Source organism: Rousettus aegyptiacus, unplaced genomic scaffold (assembly GCF_014176215.1).
Source record: "Rousettus aegyptiacus isolate mRouAeg1 unplaced genomic scaffold, mRouAeg1.p scaffold_m13_p_8, whole genome shotgun sequence".
Lineage (NCBI taxonomy): Eukaryota > Metazoa > Chordata > Mammalia > Chiroptera > Pteropodidae > Rousettus > Rousettus aegyptiacus.
The window spans coordinates 91,504,546-91,523,812 of record NW_023416311.1 but is presented as its reverse complement, the minus strand read 5'-3'; the positions used below and the strand labels follow the sequence as shown (position 1 = coordinate 91,523,812).

Sequence of the window (19,267 nt, the reverse complement as noted above, 5' to 3'; positions counted from 1 at the left end):
GTATTAGTGATGTGTAGGTGGTGACCATTTTCTCCCTTCATTGTATAAGTACATTTTTTTTTCCTTTGCAATTAGTAAGTAATCTGTAGGGGGATACTTTGAGGTTATGTAAATATCCAATTCCCCAGTAATCTTTTACATAAAGAGTTTAGCATCTAATAATGATACTTATTTCATCAGTTTTTACACTGGTCATTGAAAAATGGGCGTTTTCTAATTCTGTCATCCTAAGGATGGCATTTTAAAATCAGTATGTAAGAATGGGTTGTTTAAAAAATCACATTGGGTGGATTGGCTAGGCATTTTGAAATTTTAGTTGGATACCTAGATCATCTGGAGCAAAACCGTTCTAGATAGATAAAATATTTACATATTTTACTTTAATTTATAAGATTATAAGAAGAAAACATGATTAATTTTTGGTAAGCTTAAAGTTGAGAAGGCCTTATTTCTAAGCAGACTTAAAACCCGGATTCCAGAAATTAAAAAAAAAAAAGACAGATTAATTATATATTTCCGTGTAAAAGGAGAGACTACAAAGACAAGTAAATATAAGGGGAAAACATTTTCAAAATTTATTACAAACACAGAATATTAATTTTTAATATGCCAAGAGCTTATATAGGTTAATAAGAATAAGACAAAAGCAGACTAAAGAAGTAAACAATTTACTAAAAAAGAAAAGCAAATTGGATACATGAGAATATGGGCAACCTGACTCACAGTTAGAGATGTGCATCACAATTAAAATGAAATACAATTTCTATTCAATTAGTAAACATTTTATAGTTATACCTAATTTCAACAAGTGTGCAGGGAAATTTGAACTTCAGCAGTCTTCATGAAGGTATAAATTGGTACAACCTTTTTAGAGGGCAGTTTTACGATATCATAATTTAAAATGCACATACCTCCTTCTGTAGTCCAAAATCGATATCTCCCTGGAAAGGAAGGGAGGAGGTAAAACATGCTATTTTATCCACATCAAGGAAGAGATGTTCTAATCATGAAACGTTCCAGCCATCATCTGTAAATATGGAAATGAAATGTCTTAATGTTACCAAACCAGAAGTAGTATTTTCAACCTGTATGATAAACTTGGGTGTGTATTAGAAATATTTGGATTAATATTAGACAGTATGATTCAGATTAAGAGGATGAAGAGCCTGGGAACCTCTTAATAGGTGCCAAAAGGATATTAAAAAAATTCAACTTCCATTTATGATTTTGACAACTTTCTCCTGACAACAGTTATCCACTAAGTGGTGAAAAATTAGAAACATTTCCCTTAAAATCAAGGATAGGATATGAATGCCTATAATCACCACTTTTATTTAGTGTGTCATTTATTTTTTTTATTAGTGGGTGTGTTAGTCAATATGGGAAGATAAGCATAAAAATGTAATTATTGGTAAGAAAGAAACTAAAAGTGTCATTTTCAGATGATATGATTGTCTTTATAGAAAATCTAAGAGAGGCTACAGACAAGATAATAGAATTAATAAAAGCACTCCACACAGGTACTGGATACAGGATCTTAATAATGAAATTAATTGCACTTTTAAGTACGTAAAATAAGCTGTTTTAAGTATAATCTTTTAAATATTAACAATTTCAAGGAAAACCGTAAAATACCTAGGAATAAATTCTCTTTGTGGAGAAAATTATTAAACTTTTGAAAGAGATCTAAAAGAAAACCTTACAAAGTGAGTTATGCCATCTTCACGGATAGAAAGACTCAACAAAGATTAGAAATTTTCCCAAATCTTTAAATTCAATAAATATCAATAAAAATCTCCAACAGGGTTTTCATGTAGCCTGAGCCGCTTCTAAAAATTCATACAGAAGAATAAAAGTTCAAGAATAAGCAAGATAATTTTGAAATGGAATGAGATGTAGCTCCATCCAGTAGGAGTCAAGATTTATTATAATATCGGTCCAGAAATGGAAGAGGGTAACATGGAGAGTAGGATTTGTAAAACAGCCTAGGAACATACCATGAACAAATGAAACTTTTTATACATATGGTATATCTAAATGGGGAAAGAATGATTACTTTAATAAATGGTACTGAGACAGTTATCTATATCAAAAAAGTAAAATTGGGATTCCTGTCTCACACTAAACATAAGAATAAATTTTATATGGACTAAAGACCTAGATGTGAAAAAACGAAGCTCTAAAACTTTTAAAAGAAAATATAGTAAACTGTCTTTTTATGATTTTGAGTTAAGGAGGGAATCCGAATGGGCAGTACACATGAAAAGATGTTTGGCTTCACTGTTAATCAAGGATGTGAATTAAAATGATTGTCAGAGGCATTTCCCATCAGATTGACAAGGATATAGAGCTGTCGGAACTCATAGTACCTGTGAATATAAATGGACATAAGTAATTTGGAAAGCTATTTGTTATATTTGGTAGGGTTTAAAAATGGACATATCTAGCAGTTTCAGCAACTCTTAAATACATTTATGAAAAAAGGTCATGTACAAGAATTTTTTTATAACAAAGATATTGAAATATTTTAAACATCTAATATAAGAATGAGTAAATTGTATACATTGTTCAGTAGAATATATAAAATTATTTAGAATAAGTGAATTTAAAACTACATATATAAAAATGGATTTCAACATAATATTGAATTGAAAAGCAAATTATAGAAAGATATATATACCATTTATATACAGTTATGTAAAACAAATGCTAGGTTTTATGTAGGAATATATTCATAGCAAAGGTGTAAAGATATAGGTAGAGGCAACTCGAAAATATGGTTTTACTTTTAGAGAGTAAGGGGAAGTGAATAGAAGAGAAAAATATGCAGATATATGAAGAGCTTAAGCATATCTAATGTTTTACTTCATTACAAAAATATAGTCATATGCCACTTAATGGGGCTTTCTGAGAAATGCACTGTTAAGCCATTTCATTGTTTAAATATCATAGAGTGTACTTATGCAAACCTAAATGGCATAACCCACTACATACCTAGGCTATGTGGTGTAGCCTGTTGCTCCTAGGCTACAAACCTGTACAGCATGTTACTGTAGTAAATACTGTTGGCAATTGTAACACAGTGATAAATAATGGGGTTGTTTACACCAGCACCACAACAAACATATGAGTAATGTGTTGCAGTACAGTGTTTCAATGGCTACAGCATTATCAAAGCTAGAATGTCACACTAGGTGATAGGAATTTTTCAGCTATGGGACCACCATAGTATATGCTAGTCCATTGTTGACTGAAACGTCGTTATGTGGCACGTGACTGTAGATCTGAGTGACATGGATTTAATCAAACTTTGGATAGTTGATTTACAAGTGCTCGTTACATTCTCTGTAATTTCTACACACTTAAAATATTTCTTATGAACAATTATTATTGTCCTATAAGAATTTTAAGTTTATTTTTATAAAGCTTTTTTTTATTCTTATTAATTTCAGCATCGGTATCAAGTCCCATTGTTGCAGGTGGTTTGAGAAACATACATGATAATAAAGTTTCTGGTCCGTTGTCTGGCAGTTCAGCTAATCATCATGCTGATAATCCTAGGCATGGCTCAAGTGAAGACTACCTACACATGGTGCACAGGCTAAGTAGCGATGTATGTAATATATTAGTTTTCATTAAGGTAATAAAATAGTCCTAATATTCGTCTCATAACCTAGCATTTCAGTTCTGCAGTTTTAAAGGTTATGTTGTATATCAAGGATTATACTAGATCTGAGAATCTAGCTATGAACATTGTGATTCCTGAATTCACAGAGCTTGCTTACTTAGTCTAGAGCAGAGTTGGTAAACTGGTCAGTTGTTTAACCCACAAACCAAGAACGGTTTTCACATTTTTAGAGAGTTTTAAAAAACAACAACAAAAAAACATCATGTGACAGAAACTCTTTGTGGCCTAGAAAGCCTAAAATATTTATCATCTGTTCTTTACAGAAAAAGTTTGCCAACCCCTGGTCTAGAGGTTTAGGTTATTAAATGAACAATATTTTCATTTTTAAATATATGCTCACACAAAAATGTTCTCTTAAATAATGAACCTTTACTTACAGTATTTAGGTCTTTTTCCCTCTTAGACTTGTTTTTTAATTTTGTTATTTAAACTTGTTGCTTAACTTTACTCTTCCCATGAAATTTAATGTCATTTTGATGTTATTAAGGTATTTCACATACTGGAAATTTATCTTACTATTGGTTTGGTGGTATTATCACATAAGTTACATTTATCTAAAGAAATAACAGAGATAACAGTGGACTGTGCCCTCAAGACATTTACAGCCTGGTAGGGTGTTCACAGCTCCTTCTGTAGAAAGTAACAGACAAAAGTGGAGCATACTAGTAATACCAATTTTCTTATTCATTGCCATGCATAGGGTATTGATTCTTTTGGTTACGGTTACAGTTCTTCTAAGATATACCACAAAGAAAATAGGAAAGTACAAAAGAACTATGCTTTTGAATACCAACACTTTACCTGTCAGTAATTTATGTCTTTTGTTGATTCTTTTGAAGATTTCTTTAAAGCTTCTCCTATCATTCAAGATATAAATTTTATACTCTATTCTTAGGATGGAGATTCTTCAACAACGAGGAATGCTGCATCTTTTCCTTTGAGGTCTCCACAGCCAGTATGCTCACCTGCTGGAAGTGATGGAACTCCTAAAGGTATTATTGTAACTGAAATTTCCTTCAGCATTTCATATTTCAAGTTGAGTAAAGAACTTGAACTTTTTGATGAAGATACCAAAAACTAGTTTTTTTCATTTACCGTAGAAAAGACAAATCTGTACTTACCCCTATAAACTATTGATAATGTTTTTAGTTATATACAATATCCCTCTCACCGATAAATCCAGTGGTCTTTGCAAATCACAAACGTCTTACCTTTCTTAAGCATTTGAAATAATTAATCAGCTTTCTTCATTCTCTTCTTCCCCCCCCCCAAAAAAAAAATCTTATATGGAATATATCTGTTTTTCTCCTAATTTCTTTCATTGATTTTTTTCCTATATTAGCGCTTTTCTCTGTCATTTCTCAGGATTTCTATCATTAAACTTATCTTCCACTGTACTTTTTTTTTCCTTGACTATTTTACTCAGTTTTGGTAACAGCATTGACTACTTTTGTGCATAGTACTCACTCTCAAATCAGTGTTTTTGGCTCTAGTCTTATCTCCCACGTTATAATTTTTCATTTCCAAACAAAACTTCCTCATAACTAGCTGCCATTTCAAATTCATGTTGAAAATTGTTCTCACTATTTTTTCTGCCAATCCTATTTCTCCTAGTGCTATTCCAGTCCTGAATCATTTTAAAGTCTTCTCACCTCTTACGTAGTCATTTATCAAAATCTGGCCCGTTCTGTTATCTCCCTAAATCTCATATATTCTTTCATTTATGCTTGTTAAAATCCTATCAGTTTATGCTTGTTAAAATTCAGGTTCCAAGATAATGGGTGATATTCCATAGACTCTCTCCTGCTCTCCTCAAGACATTATATTTGTTTAATAACATCCTATACTGTCTTACGGACATGTATTTTTTATTTTATCTTCGAATTACCAAAGAACCTTGTGTGGTCTACTGTGTATAATAGATTTACAAAATTGTTAATTTAAGTTAGGTTTGGGCTATTTTTAAAAAATACTTAAAGTATGATCATTTGAATTATCAGTTCATTGGAAGAGAATGTTGTATTCCACTTTAAAGAATTAACTTATAATTAATTATAATATAGCTGATAATAAATTTTTCTATTCATGACTATTTCCAATTATAGTCATCTAAAACATGGACTTATTGTAAAGATATTTTTTCACCGGTTCTGTTACAACTTTTTAAACAGGAACATTTTTTTGAGGTAAAAGTTGAATTTTTATGAGCAGTTCGAATTCTGTAAGTCTAAATTTTCAGCTTTTGAAAGAGAGCAAATTCCAGAGTAACTGTTTTGGTAGGTTAGGCATCAAAGTTAGGTACATAGCTCACAAGTATTATCAGGATGAGAAGTTACTCAGACTGCCAGGGAGGAATAACAATGGGATAGTTACTTTATCTGGTTGATCTAGATAACTGGCACTTTTTCCCTATAACTCTTGAGGGAGGGTGGATGGATAGGTAAGTGGATGGATGGGTGGATGGATAGATTACTTTAGGTAGAAAGAGAAAACTTTAGAACATACTACCTCACGAACACATTATTCATCAGAATCTCTGTGTTCATAAACTGTGTTTCAGCTAACTTTGAAGGTTGAATGAATCATTGGTCTAATTCAATTTGATTTCTAGGTGAATTGTTGCAATTGAAGTTCTAAAATATATAATTTTCCACATCAATTTTAGGTACAAAGGTAATATAGTATATTATAATCCAGACATTAGATAAATCTGGGTTTAATTATTTTTCAGGTTTGCCAGCTATATAACCTTGGGCAAATTTCTTAACCTCTGTGAGCTTCCAGTTCTTTTTGCAAAATAGTGATGACAAAATACACGTCAATATTGTTGTAAATCAATTAAATGAATTGCTGTGCAAAGTACCTTGCACAAGCTCCAATACAAAGTAAATGGTCCGGCAATGTTAGTTTCATTTTCTTTTTAATGTCCTATATAGGCTTCCTCTAAAAACACTATCTATTAAGTATGACTTCAAACTAACATTTGAGTAAATTGCTCCATAACATCTTTCTCACACTTTATCCAATAGAAATTTTTATATATTATACTTCAAATATATTATCATTGCTAATTGAAAGTACAGATTTATGAGAAAATCACACACATTTATGTATTTAATATTTAAACACTAAAACCTTAATTTAAGACAGGTCTAGGTTTCATCTTAACTAATTTTCATCTTAACAGATTTTAATTTCCTATGTTTCTTTTAATTTTAGTAAGTAGTCTAATAATAAGAAATATGTTGTGTACATTATTCAGATATAGTTATGATTTTATTTCTGAAGCATATTGATGCAATTTTTCTCATTTAACACCTTGTTAACTAGGAGAATTTTAATATTTTAAAAACACTTGTATCATATAGCATTTGTTAATTTAATGGGATCTGGGCTGAAAATATTTTATTGAGCCTTGAAATTTGCTGGACTTGTATATTTTTCTAATAAAAGGATTTGCAAGCTGAATGTAAATGATATTAAGTGGAAGGAGAAAGGGAAGACCATGTAAAGGTATTTTAAATCAATGTTACCATCAGTTCGTGAAGTAAATGAAAACTCTAATTGTAATTTTTCCCACATTCTTTTTCTTATACACGTATTTATATGAATGTAGTCTCTAGGATTAATTTGTTTTTCTTAATTTAACAGACTTACTTTACTTCAGATATGTCAGTTTTCCTAGAAAACCAATTAAAGAGTAGAGATCATCATGCCCAGACTATTTGTATTGTATCATCTTTCAAAACAATGTTTTGCAGTTTTCAAGCTAAGAATTTATATTTTATAGGGACAGAAATAGAAATAATACTCGTCTAGAAGGTGATACTCATACTTTATTCAAACCTGGATCATCTACCAGCAAACTAAAAGACCATGTAGTACAAATCTTTAGGCTTTCTTTTTGTATTTTATAAATAAGTAGCTTGGATTATATAATTTCTTAATATTTTTTCTATCATTAGTATATTGTCATTTACTTAATATTTCTATAGTATAAGAAAATGTAAAACTAACACAATTGTTCATTTCTGTCTTTTTAATTGTTTTTCTAGGATCAAGACCACCTTTAATCCTACCATCTCAATCTCTACCTTGTTCATCACCTCGAGATGTTCCACCAGATATCTTACTAGATTCTCCAGAAAGAAAACAAAAGAAGCAAAAGAAAATGAAATTAGGCAAGGATGAAAAAGACCAGAGTGAGAAAGCTGCAATGTATGATATTATTAGCTCTCCATCTGACTCTAATAAACTTACATTAAGACTTTCTCGTGTAAGGTCTTCAGACATGGACCAGCAAGAAGATATGCTTTCTGGTATGGAAAATAGCAATGTTTCAGAAAATGATATTCCTTTTAATGTGCAGTACCCAGGACAGACTTCAAAAACACCCATTACTCCACAGGATGTAAACCGCCCACTAAATGCTGCTCAGTGTTTGTCGCAGCAAGAACAAACAGCATTCCTTCCAGCAAATCAAGTGCCTGTTTTACAACAGAACACTTCAGTTGCTACAAAACAGCCCCAGACTTCTGTGGTACAGAATCAGCAACAGGTATCACAACAGGGACCTATATATGATGAAGTGGAATTGGATGCATTAGCTGAAATTGAGCGAATAGAGAGAGAATCAGCTATTGAAAGGGAGCGCTTTTCGAAAGAAGTTCAAGATAAAGGTAAAGTAATCTCATTACTGCCATTTCATACTCTGGGTAAATATGTAATTATAATGTCAAAAAAGTTTTTTCGAGTTACTCTTTTTTCCTCATATTTTATAATTCTTTGTCTCTTATGTTTTTATTACTAATGCCTCATACCTCAGAAATTAAATTTTTAAATTTAATTTTTACTTGAAACAACTATATGAGATTTGATAATTCTGTATCCTAGGTTCATCACCTATTATGTACAAAGTGATTTTATCTGTGCTTATCTACTTAAGTGAACCTTAGCATTTCTGCATCACATGCATTTTTCACAAATTATGTTAATATAGTTTTGTATTTTTGCCTTTTTTCCTGCCAAAATAAGACTGCTATAGAATTATTTTGAATAGGTGCATTTAAGAAAAGTTTGTGTGTATGCTTAATATACAATTAGAGTTTTCACTTGATCTTTAATCCTATCATCTCTTAATAATGTGATTTTTGTTTTTTTGTTTTTTTTAGTAAAAACATTATGGAATGAATTTTAAGTTAATATTAAATAGCAAACATTAAGGATCAAAGATCTTTTGTTGGTGATTACAGTTAAGTGTTTCCTTTTGTCAGACTAGTATATTAGGATGGAAATTCAAGACTATGAGTTTGTGGGCTTTTTTCGTGCTTTATAAATAATTATAATCAGATGAAAATAGCCCCTTATTAAGTTCTTGATTATTTTAAGAGAGACTGATGAGTCAGTGATTGAAATTAGTAATATAATTTATAAATTTGCTGTCTTTACAGATGCATATATATACTTGACTATCCAAAGTGTACTCTATAATTTAATTTTATGGTTAAATAGTCTATATGGATATACAGTTCTCATATTTTCTTGGTGATTATAAAATAAAACCTGATGTTGAGTACAAGTCATTTATATATATTATTTTTGTCACATGCGAGAGGACCATTTCTAGATCATTGTTCCTATGCTTAGAAACATGCTGAAGATTTGTATTATATTTCCTATCATGATGACTTTTTTAAACATTATTGAAAAAAGTATATCTACTAATTGTACTATAATGTTTTCTAAATGTATAAATCATTTATAGATGCAAATAAATTGCTAGAAGTCTTTATTTTATTGGCTAAGGAACTGGGATTTTTTTTTCTTTAACTAGTAAATCATTGGCATTAAGGATAAAATAAAATATTGCTTGTTCTTTTCTCTTTCCCTAGTGGTGTGGGGTTCAGAAAATAAGTATACTATGTGGCCTCCAAAATGTATCTCCTCCTCTAACCTCTAATAAAACTATATAATTCAGCTTCTCTTGATAATGTTAATTATCCTGAATCCTATGAGAGTTTTGCAAGAAACATATAAAATTTTAATTTCTTGACCAAGAATTATTAGTTGCCTTGAGAACTGAATTTTTGCATGACATTTTAAGCTATGTTTTGGAAAATCGTGTTCTTAGAAAGGAGTGTAATTTTTTAAATGATTTTTATAATGGTTAGAAATAGTGAACTTTTGTTATTTTTAACTTTCCTGAACTTTTATTGTATCATATTTGTTGAAATCAGAGTTTTTACCTTTAAAAACTGAATGAAAATAAGAATTAGTAAATAGGGCTAATTGTGTATTGCCAAACTTATTTTAGACTACTGACTTTTCATTGGGAAAAAATAATAAAATTGACAAACAGCATACTGTTCTTTCAGAAACTTGTAATATATATTTTACTTTTAATTATCAAATTGATTTTCTCTGTAATTTATGATGGGATGGCTATAGCAGATATAATTGAAAAGTTGGATGAGCAGAGTTGACTGATTTTTGAGCTCTGTAAACTGACTTGCGGAGGTATCTGGTGCTTTAAGGGTTAAAGGAGAAAATGTTTGTTTATTAGAACTATCTGAGTTTTAGTTCGATTTAGTGTGAATTTAATGTGTATTTTTCCACATTTATTAGCATTGCTGATTTTGCTGACCTCATATTAGTAGTGTCATTTCTAACTTATTTTCTGCAAGTCATGTTCCTATTATTTTATGGCTTAATTTGAAAACCTTTGGAATTTAGGTATCACCTAACATAACATCTTTGCTTTGAACCTTGTCATTTTGTATTCAGTTTCTGCATTGTGTGATTAGATAGCGTTTTATACATAAGCAGTTATCTTGCAATTTTGGAAAGATGAAATGTTTGGTATATTGCTCCAAGATTGTAGGTGAGGTCATAAAGAACAGCAACATTTTCTGAAGTGGTGGTTTTTAGTCAGCCCTCAAGAGATGAAATACTTCTTTGAAATAAATTTATCACTTGTAACCACTACAGTATAGGACTAAATTATAAAATTAGTATTTACTGTACTCTAAAATTTGGCACTGAGAATTTTTTTCTAACTATCATATTGGTTGTGGTATGGGGCAAATAAGACTACTTGTCTGATCTACATGGTTTTACTGAGAGCTCTGCTCTAGAGTCTGAGCTTGTTTCCTAATACATTCATTTGTATGAGAGAAGCATTCCTTTCAATAGACTAGAAATTTAAAAAAAAAAAAAACCTATACTTTGGAGAAAAGATAAGAAACATGGTTGTTCAATTATTACAGAATTTGAGAAAAGTGATAGAGTGCTCTTAAAAAGTATTTTACCTACGCTGTGGTAGAACCTAATATACCTTTGTTCCACACATAGAAGACACATTTTCTGGCTGCTTTTTATGTCCCTTTGGTCTGTTCTCCCTCCTTCGGATAGTTTTATATACACTGATAGGTTAACTCTCTGTAACCTAATATTTTATAATAATATTCCTAAAAGACCTTTTTCTCAATCTTTTGCTCATATTTTAACATCTGTAATTACATAAATTAATTTTTAAAGGCTATTCATCTTCGCTTCTAGAATAACCTGTCATAGACATTAATATCTCCTTCAATGTGCTGAAAATTCCTGCTTTCTTTTATCAAAGAGGGGGTTTATTTGTTCATCTTTGCCTATTTCATCTTTTCCCAAGGTCCACTTTCCATATCAGCAAGTATAAGGAATGGCCTAGCTACACTAATATTTTTTATAATGTTACAATATTCTTGCACTGTAACCCCTATAGAAGTAAATTATTACCTATCATTTAGAATAAGAGATGAGTTTTGAACAGAAATAGAACAGTTAGCCACTTAGCCTGTGCTGTGGTTTAGGGATGGGATGTTTTTATTTATTGTAATTGTCTACTGTGTGTACTGTTGTTGCATTTTCTACTTTAAGTGTTTTCAGTTATTACTTGTAGTAAATTTAAGCAAGTGATATACTTTGTTTCTTATAAGCATAATAAAGTTCAGACTTTCTCTAAGGGCTGGATTTTATTTTCAAAATATTAGCACCAGGATGGCAGTGTTGTTTTAAAATTATGACATCTTTTTGTATGCATTTTCTTTGGGAATATATGCATTCTGATAGCTAATGTTATGATTCCCAATGCTAAAGAGAGCTTAATGGTAATGTATCCCAAATATTAAAGTTATTCTTCATAGAGATGGATTTCCATCATTAGGTAAAGGTTATGATATGATAAGACTGATGTCAAAAGTGAATAGACAAAAGTGAAATGAACTGTGCAGATTCAGAGCCGCTTTACAGGTATAAGATCATAGTGGAACTGAATCAGATCAGGTGAATCAGAACCTGTGTCTCCTTATATCCAAGAATCCTTGCAGCAGCAATGGACTTTTTCTGGGTTTTACAGAAGTTACTTTTCAGTAGTTGAAAAATTAAAACTTTTTATTTAGCACAATTTAATGCATAGTGTAAAAAATTATAATAAGCTCTTTCTCAGTGCATTAGTCTCATGTAAATGCTTTCATAAGTTTTTATTGTAAGTAATCATAGTATCTATAGTTTAAGATAACTAAATCAAACATGATAATTTCTTTGACATCAAACTGTTTGCTAAATTTCCATTCCAATTTAACGGTAAATTGGAATGAGGTTAATGATCTATATAAACTCTTAAGTATTTTAGAATCCTTTAAAATTTAGCCTTCAAGACATTTTAATGTTTTCGTAAAAGATAGGTTGCTCATATTAATGAAAGGATAAGCAGTAGATTTCTTAAGAGAAGTGTTCAGATCTCTGAGCCCCATGTCATTAATGTTCCTAAGTATGCTTAGGTTACCATTTTAATGACTTTCACATAGCATATTTAATGAAAAAATATTTAAAAACTTAGATTATACTATTTAAATTTCTAGGTTCTTGTCATAAAAGTTTAAAGGATAAGTGTAAGGTGATAAAGCATCCTATTTATGAGGTAATAATTATTTGTTGTACCCTATGGCAAGATATAAGTTTATTTCATGTGGCAGAACATTCCAAAATAAAATTCCCTAAACATAAATGTGCTATTCTGAGTGCTTTCTTCCTTAGGTGTTGATGTAAAAAGCTTCATATAAGTTTTTACCAGGTTAGTTTTAACTAGTGAAAACAATCTAGTGATAATATACATCATTATCATCGTCATCATCATCATCATCATCATCATGTAGTTGTTTTACAAGTGGAGTATATGTGATGATAGATTTGTCTTCTGAATAACAGTGGAAGGAGAATGACTTAGTTCTACAAAGTATCTGTAGTAAATTTTCATATAATATTTGATTAGATTTAAATCTGGGGGAAAAAATTTCAGAACTCGATTCCATAATAATAAGGGGCTTCTTTTAGTGGTCAGTTTGACTTTTATCTTTGCCATACTAGTTCCCTTAAATGATATTACATCACATTAATAAATACTATAACAGAATCTAGAGTTGTTTCTCCTGTAAAAATGATTTCAGATGACTCAAAACATAGCCAAACAATTCAGCAAGTAAATACTAAAGCAGGCATTCCTCAAGGTAATATAACTATTCTCAAGAACTAATTAGAGATCCAATTTATAGAAAATGGCCTAATAGCCTCTTAAGTCAAATGGAATCATGCAGAGAAACACATAGTTGTTAAAAGTACCTTGACATTTTATTGTGATGGTGGATTTGCATTTGTGTTTATCTTTACATTTCAAAATATTGTAAATAATTTCTTAAGAAGGCCAATATATAGACCATTAGAAGTTAATGTTGAAGAGCCAAAGCATTTTTCTAAAGTGAAAGTTGCTTAAGACAGGATTTATCTGAAAAGTCCTTAGGTGCTTCTCATTTTATACTTACAATGTTAACTTATTTTAAATATACTTCTGTGTGTTAGCTTTTAAATTCCATTTGTGTTGTTGATACCTTGAAGAACTTGAATCCTGAACCAGAGGTTAATAACAAACTATTAAATTTTTTTTCTTACTCTCATTTACCTTTTTTTCAGTGGCATGGTTTCTGTTTTCTTTCAGGTTTTATTCTTTTCCATACTTTTCTTACATGTAGTAAAGTTTACATTTCCTATTTAGTATGTTGGCGGCTTTGGAGCTCTTTATAGTTTTTAGTTTGTGGTTAAAATGATGTTAAATAAGAATACATGATTTATAACTGGTTGCCTTATTCATATATGAAGAATTTGGTTTTTCCTTCACCTCTACAAACATAAATATATGTTTGTGTTTAATGTTTTATAAGTTCCATTTATTTTATATTCTTGGGCGTTTTTATATACTCAAGTATGCTATTAAATTCTTTTTACTATAGTGGCTAATTATTGAGGTGCAGCAAGCATGAGTATTTCTCAAACTGTGGTTTAAAAGATTTTTATGTTGATTATTATGTTATTAGTGCCTACTATTTTACATATGCATATTGACATTTGCAGTCACCAGATATTAAAAACACTGTGACTTTAAGATATAGTCAAAGTCCATATGGTTTTTGAATAAGATAAGAATATATGTCTATTACTGATACTGAATATTTATCTTTAAATTTCAGATAAGCCTTTGAAAAAAAGAAAACAAGATTCTTACCCACAGGAGGCTGGGGGTGCTACAGGAGGTAATAGACCAGCTTCTCAGGAGACGGGTTCTACGGGAAATGGGTCAAGGCCAGCATTAATGGTTAGCATTGATCTTCATCAGGCAGGAAGAGTGGACTCTCAGGCTTCCGTAACTCAGGATTCAGACTCCATAAAAAAGCCTGAAGAAATCAAACAGTGTAATGATGCACCTATTTCTGTTCTTCAGGAAGATATTATTGCAAATCTTAAATCCACACCAGAAAACCATCCTGAGACTCCTAAAAAAAAGTCTGATCCTGAGCTTTCAAAGAGTGAATTGAAACAAAATGAAAGTAGATTGACAGAATCTAAACCAAATGAAAACAGATTGGTGGAGACAAAATCAAGTGAAAGTAAGTTAGAAACTAAAATTGAGACACAAACAGAAGAAACTAAACAGAATGAGAGCAGAACTATGGAATCCAAACACAATGAGAGTGCCACAGCTGAGCAGAAACAGAATGAAAATAGACTGCCTGACACAAAACCAAATGAAAACAAACAAAATAATGGCAGGTTAGAAACAAAGTCAAGACCGGAAACCCCAAAGCAAAAGGGTGAAAGCCGACCTGAAACTCCAAAACAAAAGAGTGATGGGCGTCCTGAAACTCCGAAACAAAAGGGTGATGGGCGGCCTGAAACTCCAAAGCAGAAAGGTGAGGGCCGACCTGAAACTCCAAAGCAAAAAAATGAAGGTCGGCCTGAAACACCAAAACACAGGCATGAAAATAGGAGGGATTCTGGAAAGCCATCAACAGAGAAAAAACCTGACGTGTCTAAACACAAACAGGATATTAAATCTGATTCACCTCGGTTAAAATCAGAACGAGCTGAAGCCTTAAAGCAGAGACCTGACGGGCGATCTATTTCTGAGTCTCTAAGACGTGACCATGATAGTAAACAAAAATCAGATGACAGAAGTGAATCAGAGCGGCATCGGGGGGATCAGTCTAGGGTTCGAAGACCAGAAACATTGAGATCCTCTAGTAGAAATGAACATGGTATTAAATCTGATGGTTCAAAATCTGATAAACTAGAAAGAAAACACAGACATGAATCAGGGGACTCGAGGGAAAGACCATCTTCTGGGGAGCAAAAATCAAGACCTGACAGTCCTCGTGTTAAACAAGGAGACTCTAATAAATCAAGACCTGATAAACCTGGTTTCAAATCACCAAATAGCAAAGATGACAAAAGGACAGAGGGTAACAAGAGTAAAGTAGACAGTAATAAAGCGCACCCTGATAATAAGGCAGAATTTCCAAGTTATTTGTTGGGGGGCAGGTCTGGTGCGTTGAAAAATTTTGTCATTCCAAAAATCAAGAGGGATAAAGATGGCAATATTACTCAGGAGACAAAGAAAATGGAAATGAAAGGAGAGCAGAAAGACAAAGTAGAAAAAATGGGATTAGTTGAAGATCTAAATAAAGGAGCTAAGCCTGTAGTTGTCCTGCAAAAATTGTCTTTGGATGATGTTCAGAAACTTATTAAAGATAGAGAGGATAAATCAAGAAGTTCCCTTAAACCTATCAAGAATAAACCGTCAAAGTCAAATAAAGGTAAGATGTCATTTGTATTCTAATCAGTTTTCCTTTAAGTTTTAAGATTCCTAAGGATAAAAAAGGAAATATACAAAAATCGAAGCACAACTAAATGAAAATATAACATTTATATAAAACAACAGTGAATCGTTTTCAGTAATAATAAGTTCTCAATGAAAATTTTTCCTATTCCTAATTAAACTACTTACTATATAATTTTTACTGCTTGTACACAGAGATAAGTTCTTTAGCTGTCTAGTTATTTTACGTATTTTTGAAAGTTGCTTATTAATCAAGTGATTAGAATGGATGTATTTAACAACTTTCTAAAAAATTATTTTGGCTGCAGAGATAATTCCATTCCATAATGAGGTAACAAAATGACTGAATTTTAATTTCTAACATCTCAGTTAAACTATGTTATACAAAATTAATGTTACAAATTATTTTAAGAATATAAAATGTCTCCTATTTTCTTACAGACTTATCTCTGAGTTAATTATTAATGAATAGATTAAATTTATATAGCTTAGAAAATTATTTGTTTTGCTGGGGAGGTGGTTAGTTACAAATGTTTAATTTTTTAAAAATATATAGTTCTGTTGTTTTCTATGGAAAAGTAATAGGGAATGGTATTTACCTAAAATTGGATTAAATCATTAGATTGTTTCTTTGTTTCTTACATGGTTGCTGAGTTAAATTCTCCAGTTACTTGAGTAGTATTGTTTCCAGGTGAGGAAAGTCTTAAGTGCTGAAAACATAGTAGCATTTTCTGCAGAAGATATAATTTTGTATTCTTTTGTCTACTAATTTATTTCTATATATTTGATGAGGCTATGTGCCAAGACCTATTTAACCCACCCAACAAAAATAGACTGAGATATAGTTCTTAAGGCAATAAAGGAGAAAGCTTATTTGATTTTTAAGTTTTCATTCTGTGAAAGTTCATTAAGAACTTAGGTTTATAGTTACTTATAAATATATGAAACTCTAAAATTGTGCTGCCGAGTATGATAGTCTCTAGCTTCTTTAGGCTATATAAATTGAAATTCATTTAAAATTAAATAAAGTAAAAAAATTCCCTTAATCGCCACATGTAGCAAACAGCTACCTTCTTAAGGCAGATGGAGAACGTTTGCATCATCACTGAAAGTTATATTGTATAGCAATGCAGTGTGTAAGAGATATGGAAGATGTAATGGTTATTGTTAAAATTCTGTTGTACCTTGTCTATGAAAAAAAGCTTATTGAAAAGTGTTATTACTAAAAACTGTTCAGAAAAGTGACTTGTCATGACATCTATTTTTTTCTTTTTTCTTGGCCTTCATTAAACATTTACTTTTCCCTATTAATTTGGTTTTGTGTTCCAACAATGAAAAAAAAAAGCCTTTTAATTACTAATATTTGTACTCTTTTAGTGAAGCTTTCAGATTTTAATTTATGGCAGTCAGACCTACAAAAAACTTAAGACTTCAGCTTTAATTAAGAGAGTTTTTAATAATTTGTGCATCTTTTCAGAATTACTTGTTTACGTAAAAGGGTTCTTAGAATGTAGTAGCTAGCACTAGAAGTGTTTTCTTCTAGGTGAAAATTATCTTTCAAAATTTCCATTGAAATTTTCGTAGTGGCAGGTATGTAAATATACTAAAGAGTATAGTTGTACAATTTTAGAAGAGTCAGATGGAAAGATGGAAAGTGGTACCCTCTTGTCCCCTTGATCTAGACCATCTTTTTCTCCCCTGCCCTCTGTCAGCTTATGCTAGCCTTGCTTTCTAAGCTCTGTTTTAACAAAGGATCTTTACAACTGAACATCAAGAAATGAATATAGCTCATAATTAGCAACTACTGTATTATTTCCCGTGTTTTTTTCACATGTAATTTCATTGCCTGTGAATGTAAACTTTAGTACTAATCCATGTTTCTCTAAATGTACTTTTAACACAAATATATATACTTAATATCTTCTCTTTAGTAACTTAGTAGACTGGGTGTGTCTGCCTATTAGAGAAGGGTGTGTGTGCATGTGCATGTATGTATGTATATATGTATGTACACACATTAATATATCAAAGATATTACTTCAATGCTTAGATTCATTTTGGGATCCTATGTAGATCTTTTTTGGCTTTATTTACACCTTAGAATTGGTATCTGTTATTTTTTAGTAATGTATTTTGGTTTTATTTTAGATCTCTACTGCTAAGTTAGCCATGGCATAGCTATGTAATTGTGGATGTTTAAAAATTACATGCATAGGAAGTGCAGTTGTAGATTACTGATCCTTTTTAGTACATACTATTTGGGATTGTTGTTGGAAAGTCATAAAAAAATCACTTATTCTGACATATTGGTGTTTTTCTAAGTAAAGGAAGTAGACTGGATATTGCTGGGATACTTTTGTGTTTAATTCCTAGGGCCACAATTCTTGGTTTTTCTTTTATGGAAAAGCCATAAAATTCCATTTTTTAAATATTTTACCTGATGTTCATATTTAAAATAGTCATTCTTTAGGGTAACTTGAAATTCATTGAATATTCTTTAAGCTGGTAAAGTTTGAATGGTAGGGGTATAGATTTATGACTCCTAGTATAGGTTACCTATTTTTGTTTTTTTGTGTGACCATATTAAATGTAAAGTGGCGTTACATTTGATTTGATTTCTGTGGGGATATATGTATATCCCTCATACCTAGCATAATGTGTAGTACATGGCAGCATAGTAAATGCCTATTTATTGAATAGAAACTGTTGCCACCATGTTTAGAAAAGATTTTTATGTATAGATTAAAATTATGTTTTCATATTTTATGTTTCCGCCAAAATTATGTACCTCATGCTAATTCATGAGGTACATAATTTTCAATTTCCTGTTTCCTAAACTTTGTAATAACGCTGTTCACCCTGTCAACTACCTAGTTTTTATTAAGATCCAAAGGCAACCTACTCATATTCATGGCTGTTTAATTTACCCTTTACCTTTATTTTGCTCTGTAGCTGTTAAAAGATTGGCTCAGTATCAGTTCTGTTCTTATCCTGCTTCTATCATCTGCCTTTTACTGTCACCTTAGTTTTCCCTTGCCAAGTGAGGGAATGAGGGTGAGGAACCAACATAACCTTTGTAAAACCTTTTAAATTTTTGAAATACCTTCTATTAAAGTATACTTCAATCAATATGTTAAATGCAAAAATAATATCTTTATTGTTAAAAGATTTTGACTCAGAATATTATCTTAATATATCCTAATGTACACTACATCTCCAAATTAAAATAAAGTTATAGGATCTTTAAAATTGGCATGATCACCAACTAACATGCCATATGTGTTATTAATAGGTTAATATCAGTATTACACATGTTAACAATTTGATTCTGATTTTTTACAATTTAGAGTGTCTCAAATAGCTTAGCTTTATAC

General features: G+C 31.0%; 1 protein-coding gene across 4 annotated transcripts in view; it reads left to right on the top strand.

The window, feature by feature from the left end:
- NIPBL (NIPBL cohesin loading factor) overlaps positions 1–19,267 on the top strand; it is a 162,467-nt gene that overhangs the window by 68,868 nt on the left and 74,332 nt on the right. For 3 of the 4 annotated variants that reach the window (XM_016142466.2, XM_036225486.1, XM_036225487.1), the window contains exons 7-10: positions 3,453–3,613; positions 4,584–4,680; positions 7,744–8,367; positions 14,248–15,870. In XM_016142466.2, coding sequence (XP_015997952.1) covers positions 3,453–3,613; positions 4,584–4,680; positions 7,744–8,367; positions 14,248–15,870 — 2,505 coding nt within the window. The remainder of the gene's footprint in view (positions 1–3,452; positions 3,614–4,583; positions 4,681–7,743; positions 8,368–14,247; positions 15,871–19,267) is intronic. The other variant, XM_036225488.1, reaches the window with a different exon arrangement.